The following is a 13,003-nucleotide window of genomic DNA, read 5'->3' on the forward strand; positions in this document are numbered from 1 at the left end:
ATTGGTGACCCCATCTTTGAACTACGCAGCCTTCATAGCAGTCAACAGCGCAGTCAACACGGCAGCCCACAGTGCAGCCTCCACAACAACCAACAGCCGCCACGACAGCAGTCAACAGCGCAGTCCACATTGCAGCCCAGATCGCAGCCTACATAGCAGCCCACACCGCAGCCTACATAGCAGCCCACAGCGCAGCCTACAAAGCAGCCAACAAACGCCACGACAAGGCAACAGCCAGAAGCCTTCACGCAACCGCAAGCTTCGAGCAACCACAAGCTTCACGCAACCGCAAGCTTCAAGCAACAGCAAAACGCCTGCACAACAGCACCGTCCAGACCGACACAAACCTTCACTACCATTGTAACGACCGCAACAGTAACATGGTGTGAAAGTACATATGGACCAGCTACCAACACAACCCGCTGTTGAGTCAACCCACTCAAGCACAACCGGCGAAACAAATCGCCACTGAGCCAACTAGCTCCAACACAACACAGCCGCTGTCGAGACAACTAACTCCAGCACAATCAGCACAACAACATCGTCCAGACCACCAACCTTCACTATCAACGTAGCCTAGACAGAATAAGCAACATGGTAGAAAAGAACAACTCGGACTGGTACGCAAAACGAGACCCGCTGTCGAGACAACCGACTCCAGCACAACCAACGAAGACCAGCACTCAACGCACTTCGCTAACCAACAGTCTCCACACAAATTCCGCTGTCGAGACAACTAACTCCAGCACAACCAACGAAGACCAGCACTCAACGCACTTCGTCAACCAACGTTCTTCACGCAAGATCCGCTGTCGAGACAACTAACTCCAGCACAACCAACGAAGACCAGCACTCAACGCACTTCGTCAACCAACGTTCTTCACGCAAGATCCGCTGTCGAGACAACTAACTCCAGCACAACCAACGAAGACCAGCACTCAACGCACTTCGTCAACCAACGTTCTTCACGCAAGATCCGCTGTCGAGACAACTAACTCCAGCACAACCAACGAAGACCAGCACTCAATGCACTTCGTCAACCAACGTTCTTCACGCAAGATCCGCTGTCGAGACAACTAACTCCAGCACAACCAACGAAGACCAGCACTCAACGCACTTCGTCAACCAACGTTCTTCACGCAAGATCCGCTGTCGAGACAACTCACTCCAGCACAACCAACGAAGACCAGCACTCAACGCACTTCGTCAACCAACGTTCTTCACGCAAGATCCGCTGTCGAGACAACTAACTCCAGCACAACCAACGAAGACCAGCACTCAACGCACTTCTTCAACCAACGTTCTTCACGCAAGACACGATGCCGAGACAACTAACTCCAGCACAACCAGCAAAACAGTCACGCGAATGACTCCACGCAGAACACAGCAGCCTGCACAACAGCACCATCCAAGCCATCACAAACCTTCACTACCAACGCAGCTCGCCCAAAATAAGCAACCTGGTAGAGAACAAGACTTGGACCGGCATGCAACACAAGACCCGCTGTCGAGACAACTTTCTCCAGCACAACCGGACAAACAACGACGCCATCGAGTCAATAGACTCCAACACATCAAGATTCCCACAAAATCACACACATCGTTAACACTCACCGGAGAGCCATGTAGGAATCTCGTCGTCGTCATCGTCATCGAAACCTTCGAGAATATTCCGCAACAACAAACTACATTCCCGAAACCCAGACGACATGCACCTGCAGTCATTATATTAAACTCAGGCGGAACGCCCCTACCAGTCGAGTGGAACCAAAACGGTCGAAACACGCCGCCACCATTAAAATACATCGAGCGGAAAGGCGCCAAGCATTCCAGAAAATTCGACGCCTCGACGAAAACAAAATTCCTCTCGTACGCGTCAATAACCACTTCCATCAAGCATTCCAGAAAATTCGACGCCTCGACGAAAACAAAATTCCTTTCGTACGCGTCAATAACCACTTCCACCAAGCATTCCAAAAACACTATAAAAGGAGGTACAACCCAAACAACGCCAGTCGACCCACAGCAGCAAGCGTCGACACACAGCAGCAGACCAGTCAACATACAGCTCCTGACCAGCCACCACTACACTACGCGGACTTGGAAGATCAACCAGCCGGACGAGCCAGCAACACACTGCCGTATCCAGAGACCTTCCGTACATAGCTGAATGCTGAGCCAGCGACACTCTACCATATCCAGAGACCGCTGAACGACATACTTTTGCCCACAAATACCATACCTTTGTACAACCATAGGCAAACAATAAAACTTTATAAAACTAGCACAACAGTGTTTCGTTAGGCCGGGATAAGGTCAACACATCGTACCCCGCCTACATTGGTACTACTCCGACGTGATCTACGCAACCTTCTGATCATCCAACAGCGCTGTCAACACATCGCTACCCCGCCTACATTGGTGACCCCATCTTTGAACCACACAACAGTGTTTCGTTAGGCCGGGATACGGTCAACACATCGTACCCCGCCTACAGAACAAACAAGCATTCGTCTCCATATACATTTGTATGTATATATGTATGTAAGTAGTACGTATGTACTTATAAAAGAAGAATAGTAGCAGACAATATGTTGAATTTGATAACATATCAGTGGCGGCTCGTCCTAATGGGCTGCCGGGTTGCAGCCCCTCCTATAAAATTCTAAAATATATGTTTAATAATACATTTAATATTTTATTTATTAATGATATTTTTTTTATTAGTTGGATGGACGAACTATTGGGGCCTTCGACAGAGTAAATATTACTTACAATATCACCCATATCCAAAAGGGTGATATTGTAAGTAATGTTGACCGTTTCGAAGACCCCACTAACTTGTATGGTGACAGATGAATTAAAATGTTGCTGTACTGGCTGTAAAGTTTTACAGCGCCGCCCTGAACGCCACGCAGCCCGGAGTCTTGGAACGAGAAAGAGAAAGAGCTATTTGCAACTGCAGATAGCTCTTTCTCTTTCACTCACTCTGCCGTTTTGGGCTGGATAGTCGGCAGCCTTCGCCTGTTAAACGTCAGTTTGTGTAAGATTTCGCGCGCTTGTTCTTACATTTGATTAGTTGAATCGCACGATCACAGCTTTATTCGTTTTCGTTACTCTTAATTGGTTGTGTACGAGCCCTCATCAAATCTTCGGTGAGTCGTTTTCATTTCGATAACAGCAAACTTTTTTCAAATCTGTTTAATTTTTTCTCGTAATTTTTATTTAAATATAAGAAGAAAAAAAGAATTCAGTAAAATATTTACAAAATTTGCACTTTTCGCGACTAGAACTTACCGAAAAAGTCGCTATAAAAGCATTAGGCTGCCTCACGCCCAATTTAATTATTTCACAGCCTGCAACTAGTAGATCCTTTAGTTACTCGCGAAAATTTAATCCAGACATTTATAAAAAATACAATTGGTTAACGGGATGTACAGAAAAAAACGCGTTATTTTGTTATACGTGTCTTTTGTTTGGAGGCGAGTCGCCAGGCGAAGCATCTTGGACGAAAACAAGAGTTATTGACTTAAAACATTTAAACGATAAAATTAAAAAAACACGAGGGAAGTGTCGAACACTTAAAAAATGTGTGTAATCTCACGATTTTGGGATCGGCTAACATAAAAACCCATTTAAGCGAAGCTTATCGGCGGGAAATAGATAAGCATAACGAAAACTTTTGTCCTGTTATGACTAAAGAGCGGACCCAGAGCGCACTGTCCATTGTTCACATGTTGTAAATGCATTGTTAAAGGTTTGCGGAACCTTTTTAACAAAGCATTTACAATAATGGAACAATAGACGGCGTGCTTCCGGTCCTACCTCTAGTTATGACATGATAGAACAATTATGGTGACATGTTTTAGACATCTTTTCAGTGCAGCCCCGCCACTAAAAATTATCACGAGCCGCCACTGCAACATATACATGTTTTTTTCATTTAAATAATTTTCTCATTTTACATATTCATTTTCTAATGCGAAATTTACATATGTAATATACATTCCTTTCGTTCAACCTTCAATTACCATACAAAAATATTCATTCATGAATTACAAAAAACATTTTTGCAATACCAATAGAAGGAATCCAACAATTCATCTATATATCAATAAAGTAAATTAAAAAACTAATATTTCAAAACTTTATTATGAAACTGTGATTTAAATAACATAAAGATACAAAAATAAATATATTTGAATGTCAAAATATGGACAAACTTTTTTTGAAGAAAAAATAATTGATCATAAAAAATATATACATACAAATACACAATATATTACAGGTTTCCACAATGCATATGTATTATATAACCTGTGTGTATGTATGTATGTATAAATTTTCTACCGGTTTCTTGGGGTCATCATCACATAATATTTTATCGAATAACTGATATTTTTGTTCAAAAAATAATAATAGTGGCCATTTTCCTGTTGTATACATGATGTAAAAACCTTGATATCGAATTTAAAATACATGCGGATACAATGAAATTCGTCAATTGGTATAATTATAATGTACTTTGATTGGGAAAAAAAACTAACTTATTATTGTATTGTATTCCAGCATCTGGCATACACGAAAACAATAATGTTAGATCGAGTCATAGAGTCATAGCACTCCGAAAATAAATTATTCTAATACGCACAATACATATGTGGTTAATTAATATTCGATTGCAGTGTTCACTGCGACCCACTTACACAATCGTGAACTCGAAAAGCAACATTGAAATAATGTAAAATGATAATAAAAAAAACTGAAAGTTCATCAGCCATCCAACAGGAAAATGCTGACTATTACATTTATATTACAGTAACCTATGTATGCGAATGATCGACCAGTATGACTACATCTGGTTTAACGAGTCAGATCTGTTCAACGAATTCCATATAAAGACAATTTAATATATTATCCCTATTAATTAAATTCAGATTCGTGTAAATACGAGTAAATACTAGTACGAGCTTTTAGCTCGCAATTTTACCGTTTTAAAATTCAGCACACTTCCAATTAACCCTTTTAAACGAAAACAAAAAATAGTGTGTCCAGAACACTATCTCAATAAACATTTTTCAATAGAAAACACTCAATATAAAATAGTATTAACAGTGGGAAAAAATCCCAAGCGAATTTTTGACTTTCGATTTAAACCCGACGACTATTTAGAGAGATTTGAAAGCTAATTAACGAAAACCATGTGAAACGTATAAGAGGTTAGTAAAAAGTACTGCAAATGAAAGATAAAATACCTGACTATAGATTCCAATATTCATTTTGAACAGAAAATTGACAGATTTTAAGACATCGACCGAACAACACCAAGATATAGAAAAATCGCGCGATTTAAAAAACACATATATCTCTGAATCTCGAGCCAATCAACATTTTTTATTACCAGATTCGTGTTTACTGGGCATAGATCTATAAGAAAAGTCATATCTCGTCTCTGAACCAGAAAAAAAGTCGTCATTTGTCGAACAGTGTTATTATTCCAAGTCAATATTTAGAGATTCGCATATTGATTGTTTGCACAAAATTCGATTAAAAATCTTTTTGAAATGAAATGCATTTCTTCCCCTCAATATACATATGTAGACATTAAAGTGTGTCAAACTCATTTCAATTCGCGTGAATAATTTTACAATATAGCAATGGCATAAAGCCATAAATGCATTTGACTGATTCTTTATCATACAGGTATTTTTAATAATAAAATAATTTGAATATATACCAAGCCTCAATGAAAATAAATTTTAATACTTCGTATTCAGTAAACATCTTTTTCAGAAAATTTTGTATTGCATGGACTTAGACTAAGTAATCACATTGTTGCCAAATTATTGTCCACACGTAACCACCACTGACTCCCGAATAATCTGATCTACCGTGTGTACCTCCTTATAAAGGACAAGTTGCATAACGCAGTTTCCCCCGATCTATTTATGTATCTATTGTCTAGGCCAGGGGTCGGCAGGAGTGGCTCGCGAGCCACATGCGGCTCTTTTGCATAGAAGTTTGCGGCTCTTTGGACATATGCAGGAACCGTTTCATCAATGAAAATCAGATAAATTGGCAAACTCCGATAAGAAACAAACGACTTGGCAGCATAAATATCCAAGGTAACCTCTTAGTGCTAAACATAAACGTTTTGGGCGCTATCCCTACTTATTTCCCAGTAAGTTTGTCATGGACTCCTTGGGTTTGACTCCTTAGCCTCACGTAGAATCAATCAAGTAGGGTGAATGTCACCTTCCTAAAGTTCTGTTCTTAAACTTTGGGTACCTGAGAAACTGATAGAATCTCGCTCCAGAACTCTATTTCTCCAATTCGGGCGAGAACTAATGTGCTTGATGACTCACCCCTTTCAAGAGCCATTCGATTACTCAACCTGCTTTCTGGGAGCCTTGATGTTTTTACTGCACCATACAGTTCTGTCAGGCAGAACATTTTAAATGGCTTCTAGCTACTTGTTTACACATGTTATAATTTTATAATTTTACTATTTGACATAATGTGTATGTATGTTGGTTTTTTCTTTATTTATATATATATATATATATATATATATATATATATATATATATATATATATATATATATATATATATATACATATATATATATATATATATATATATATATATATATATATATATATATATATATATATATATATATATATATACATATATATATATATATATATATATATATATATATATATATATATATATATATATATATATATATATGTATATATATATATATATATATATATATATATATATATATATATATATACATATATATATATATATATATATATATATATATATATATATATATATATATATATATATATATATATATATATATATATATATATATATATATATATATATATATATGTATTTGTGTATTTATATATGTATGTATATTGTGTATACGTATATATATTTGTGTATTTTATGGATGGAGTATATGTTTATATAATTGTCTTTGGCCAGGAAGGTGCATTGGGTTTACTTGTTAGGCCTTCCTGGTATAAATAAAGTAAAAATAAATAAATAGATAATCGCAACCACCGATCCATACTGCTGGCTATGGCTATTTATATAGCAAAAAAGACGATAAGTTAGTTCAAAAGTTGTCGAATTTATATTTCATAAAGCAACCCTGATCAAATCAATGCTGGAATGAAACGCTAAAAAAAGTTGAGAGCATGTGCATTCGTCGAAATTTAGCAATGTTTTAAAACGAGTTCCTACGGCATCGTTCTCGTCAGTGCCGAAATGAAAACGTAAAGAGCATACACACAACAAGTTCGCTCGCAAATAAATAATTTATCTACATAGATCGGAAGTTTTAGTGTCTGTGATATTGTATTCAAATGAATAATGTTAAGAGTGAAATTACTATTCACAAATTACTAAGCACCTATTGTATACTGATCGAGTACAATATTGAAGTTTTAGTTTGATTTTGTGTAATGTATACGATACGCTTTTATTCTTACGAATATACTTACGTGAGTGATGGAAATGGAACATGAGTCTGTCGAATGTGTGAGAAACCGTTATTTTACTGCTCTTCTGGGTAAGTATCTAAAAAATCGTCTACAGCACAATACTAGCAATTGCGTCTATGTAAATTAAGCTTTACACATTTCAAATTTATTTATATTGAATGCTAACCTTGAAAATCATTCAACTATTGAAGAAAAACCTAAATTATCATACGTAAATGTATTACAAATGACGCAAACTGCAGTAAACATATTCTAGTATGAACAGCAGAAAAATACTACAATTACACTGTTCGACAAATGACGACTTTTAAAATGTTTCAGAGACGGGATATGACTTTTCTTATAGATCTATGCCCAGTGAACACGAATCTGGTAATACAAAGTTTTGATTGGCTCGAGATTCGGAGATATATGTGTTTTTTAAATCGCGCGATTTTTCTATATCTTGGGGTTGTTCGGTCGATTTATCAAAATCTGTTAATTTTCTGTTCAAAATGAATATTGGAATCTACAGTCGGGTATTTTATCTTTTATTTGTAGTACTTTTCAGCTTTCAAATCTCTCTAAGTAGTCGTCCAGTTAAAATCAAAAGTCAAAGTTACGTATTTTCACTTGGGATTTTTTCCCACTGTTAATACTACATTATATTGAGTATTTTCTATTGAAACATGTTTATTAGGATAGTGTTCTGGCCACACTATTTTTTGATTTCGTTTAAAAGGGTTAACTGGAAGTTGCTGAATTTTAAATCGGTAAAATTTCGAGCAAAAAGCTCGTACTAGTGTTTACTCGTATTTACACGAATCTGAATTGAATTAATAGGGATAATATATTAAATTATCTTTATAAGAGAATTAAATAAAATTCCAGTTAGAAAAATCATACTTCGACTATTCTTGTGGATTAATAACAAAATTTCGTTTATTTTATCGAGGTAAGCCAGTTTTCAATAGAATTTTTGTTATATATTGATAACTGGCTTACCATTGGCTTAATATTGATAACGTATAAGAGGTTAGTAAAAAGTACTACAAATAAAAGATAAAATACCCGACTGTAGATTCCAATATTCATTTTGAACAGAAAATTCACAGATTTTGAGAAATCGACCGAATAACACCAAGATATAGAAAAATCGCGCGATTTAAAAAACACATATATCTCCGAATCTCGAGCCAATCAACACTTTTTATTACCAGATTCGTGTTCACTGGGCATAGATCTATTAGAAAAGTCATATCTCGTCTCTGAAACATTTTTCTTGTCGAACAGTGTTATTATTCATTCGCTTTTCATTAAAATATATGTCAAAATAGTGTAATACTTTATATTGATATGGCGTGTTTAAGCATGTATTATAATTTTTACTTTACATATGTGTATGTATGTATGTACGTAGTAACAATAGATGAAGTTTTGTAATCATGCGAAAATTTGAACTTGAGGTTTTGACTGATTCGAACTCAGAATCGATCACTGATCATGTTATTATGATCTAGAAAAAATGTGTGTGTGTGTGTGTGTGTTTGGGGATTTTTTGAACACCGTTAGTCCTATAGAACTGAAACTTAGTAACGGTTACTGAAATTCTTATCGACACGACGTAAATTTTTTTCAAATTTTTAAGTTGACCGGAAATGGTACCTCCCCTTATACATAGGTGTCCTCTTTTTTATAAGTTTTTGAATTCAATTATCTCCCAAACCACTGACTCAATCGGACTGAAATTTTTTTACATATGATACAAATAATAATCTTTATAACTTTATATTTTTTAAATATTTTTATCTGAACCGGAAGTAGTACTTTTACTCTAGAGAATAGAGGTTTTTTATGTTTTTCTCAGAAACCTTTCGGTTTATTGAACTGAAATTTCATATATAGAAGTTTAAGATTAATACCAAGTTATTTATAAAATTTAGTAAGCGTCTGTCAACCGGAAGTGGGAGTTTACTCTTGTTCGATTTTTCTTCCACTATTTTTGTCGACCCCTTAAACATGTTTTTTCGTCACGAAAAAATTCAAGTATAGTTCTTGTATCAATTTGATCAAAATAAAAAAAATGAGCAAATTTTATAAACCGGAAGTGGGATTTTTTCCTCGTAGAAAGGTCAAAAATGTTGTGCCCACTACTATGTCCAAACCCCTGAACGTATTAAGCTGAAAATTCATATTTTTATTTTTTATATATTAACTTAGAGCTGATAAGGTTTTGGTCAGAATTTGAAAACCGGAAGTAGGATTTTTTTTTTAAACAATATTTCATTATTTTGTTTTGACCTTTTAAATTATTGTAATCTTTTTGATATTTATTGTGTATAATACTGATAATGATTTTTAGTAATAAAAAAAATTTGAACAAAATCTGAAAACCGGAAGTAGAACTTTTGTTTTGTGCAAGTTTCCATATATTTGCGCTCAATTTGTATCGCTATCGTATTCATTAGTTCAATATCGAATTTTGTTTTGTAACTTTCTTATATTCCTCAAATACATAGATAAAGTCATGGGTTGGTCACACCCGAATTTTTTTTTTTGATAAAAATGATTTTTAATTTGTTTATACATATATAAAATGAAATTATTTAATGAAACCTATAAAACATTTTGTAGAAAACAGTTTTAATTTGGCAAAAAATCACCGCAGAGCAGTTTTTAGTTTGTAAAAGAATTTAATATAAATTAAAATAATTAAGAGGTTAATAATATAAATTTCAATGTTATTTAACAAAAAATATCGCTACATATGGTATTAAAGCTTTGTGAACCAAGGCAGCTAATTTCTGAAGTTATAGTTTTAATATATGTTTTAAAATGATAGCTTTAAAAAATAAAATTAATCTAAATTCTAATATTGCAACAGTATTTTGTATTATATTGAGTATGATTTGTTAATTGTTTTCAATAGTGAGCTTGATTTCATTCTGCTGTGGCACTACAATTGGTTGGCTATCTCCGGTTTTGCTTATTTTAGAAAAAGAAAGCTCACCTTTAGGAGAAAAACCATCACAGCATGAAATATCCATCATAGCTTCATCATTCTGCATCGGTGCTTTGATATTCACTCCAGCCTATTCATACATCATCGACAGATTCGGTAGTAAAGTATCGGCTTTGGCATGTGCCGTACCCTTCATGGTATACTTCAACACTGACAATCAGGTATTGAGCAATACATATAGATGTAGATTGATGTATATTTATGAATTCCAGATATCATGGATCATTTTAACAGGAGCAAGATCCAGCGAAGCTCTGATGCTAGCTCGTGCTTTCGCTGGAGCTGGAAGCACGGGAGCCATAGTTGTTGCACCGAAGTATCTGGCTGATATTAGTATAAATCCAAAAGATACCAAACTCCCATATCTCGCTTTAATAGCTCAGAATGCTGGTATACTTTCGGCTTTTGTGGTCGGATCCTTCTTTGAGTACACAACTGTGGTGTGGTGTTTGATCCCTGCGCCCGTATTGTTCTTCATAATCTTCATTTGGATGCCGGACTCACCGGTGTATCTAGTTGAAAAGAAGCAGTACAAGGTAGAGATACTCACCACATTAAGTGAAATGTTATCAATTGAGACATAGAGTTGGAACGTTTGCAGGAAGCAATCAAGACAATTACCTGGCTCGCTAGTCTACCTTCAAACAATCGGTTTGTCAGTGAAAATTTAAACGCTTTGATCCGTGACCAAATGCAGAAGCAACAAAATCGACAGCAGAATAAATGCCTGATAGAATTATGTATTTTAAACTTTTTTCTAATACTATTACATTCTGAATCCGATGCGGTGCAAACGATCGACAAGCGCCAGACAGACTGAACCCCAGATTAACGACACGTGTACCTTATGCGTGCGCACTGCTCGCACTTACACTAAGCGAAATCTACCAGAAGTCCCGTCATACCTACCCTGTATACGTTCTGTGCTTCTGATACTTTAGTTCCGAATTTTGCCTTATTAAACTCGCCAGAAAGATCCAACTCAATTTTAATAATTGCATCTGTGCACATCGAAAGGTTACTGATGTGCAATCTATCATTCGTGAAGTCGAGAATTGCGTTTAAAGCAGCCATCCAGTTAATCTGTGGTTCAGTCTGTCTGGCGCTTGTCGATCGTTTGCACCAAACCCTCTGAATCTTATCGGTATTGGCTAAAAATTTATATTTTTTTTCAGTGCTTTCTTGGAATGCTTTAAAAAGTTTCGCCATATGCTTGACATTGTTTTCAATCCAGAATTTCATTGGTGTGTTTGCAATATTATGTTATGCCACAGATATGTTTACGGAAACCGGAGGTATGTTCGCTCCAACTACGATGGCTATAATTATCGCTATCCAACAATTTACATCAGCATGTATTTCTACATTTTTGATGAAAAGCACAAGCAACATAAAGGTATTTTCTTCGAAAAATATGTAAAGCATATGACTAATATAATAATGGGTCTATCTCACGGGACCGAAAGTGAAACGCCCGAAAACGGAAGGCAAAGAGCGAATATCGAAAGATCTTAAGTCGAAAGATAAAAAAGGGCCTCTCCGCCCGTCGTACATCCTTACTTAATTTGCGTGAGCAGGATACAACAGGAACAAGAGGAACAGGCTTTTCCTCCCGTATCTGCGCGCGCACATTAAACAAGGCTGTATGACAAAAAGAGAGATAATTTCACCGCATGCCACTCATATATATTATATATACATATTACCGTTTACCATGCTCCCTTTTTTTTGATCTTTCGACTTAAGATCTTTGCCTTCCGATATTTGCGTTTTCGGGCGTTTCACTTTCGGTCCCGTGAGGGAGACCGTATAATAATATATACAGGTATAAGAATATATTTTAAATTTCAGGTTCGACTAATGGTTGCATTTTTCATTTCATCAATAGGACTGTTTTCTTTTGGCACGTTTTCTTATTTAAAAAAAAATGGATATGATATGTCGTCATACAATTTAATACCAATACTTTCCCTCGGTATTGTATTGGTAATGTTTTCTACAAACATTGCAGGAATTCCATTCAGAATCATACAACAAGAGTTTTCTCCACAAGTAATAAGCAAATATTTAACTGAATCATAAATTTCTATGTTATATAATATATGTATGTGTAATCATATTATTTTATTTTAGCTTCGAAAATTAGCACACACGTTGATGATAATGTGGATGTGGACAGTGGCTTTTGTCGTTGTACAACTATACTTTATTGTTAAAAATTGTTTTGGAATGCACATAATGTTTTGGGTTTTTGGAACAGTTGCTGTTTTCGGTGCTATTTTCGTCCTGATCTTTATACCCAACAAAGAACCAACAGCCGTCGAAAATATTTTAATGCATTATCCTTCAGATGTTAAAGAAGGCGATAAAAGTACAATTGATACATTGTTGTGATGAATATTCAACATTACAATAATTACAAAATTGAATTAGTAATAATAATTGTAATATATGCATACCAAAGCGAT

The 13,003-nt window shown here is 35.6% G+C and overlaps 1 protein-coding gene across 1 annotated transcript; it reads left to right on the forward strand.

Moving 5' to 3' along the window:
- The first annotated feature begins 7,272 nt into the window (after window positions 1–7,272).
- Window positions 7,273–13,003, forward strand: LOC143909029 (facilitated trehalose transporter Tret1-like). Its single transcript, XM_077426919.1, has 7 exons — window positions 7,273–7,602; window positions 10,443–10,672; window positions 10,748–11,071; window positions 11,137–11,275; window positions 11,711–11,931; window positions 12,387–12,587; window positions 12,669–13,003. The coding sequence occupies exons 1-7, from the start codon at window positions 7,542–7,544 to the stop codon at window positions 12,927–12,929; spliced, it is 1,437 nt and encodes a 478-aa protein (XP_077283045.1). The 5' UTR covers window positions 7,273–7,541; the 3' UTR covers window positions 12,930–13,003.

The sequence above is a fragment of the Arctopsyche grandis genome, chromosome 3 (assembly GCF_051622035.1).
Source record: "Arctopsyche grandis isolate Sample6627 chromosome 3, ASM5162203v2, whole genome shotgun sequence".
NCBI classification, from domain to species: Eukaryota; Metazoa; Arthropoda; class Insecta; order Trichoptera; family Hydropsychidae; genus Arctopsyche; species Arctopsyche grandis.

What these genes read in the sequence shown, in the direction of transcription:
- LOC143909029 (XM_077426919.1), top strand. Translation starts at nt 7,542, where the DNA reads ATGGAAATGGAACATGAGTCTGTCGAATGTGTGAGAAACCGTTATTTT. An exon ending in TTGAAAAGAAGCAGTACAAG is followed by an intron (nt 11,072 to 11,136) that starts GTAGAGATACTC and finishes GAACGTTTGCAG; the next exon opens with GAAGCAATCAAGACAATTAC. An exon ending in AAAGCACAAGCAACATAAAG is followed by an intron (nt 11,932 to 12,386) that starts GTATTTTCTTCG and finishes TTTAAATTTCAG; the next exon opens with GTTCGACTAATGGTTGCATT.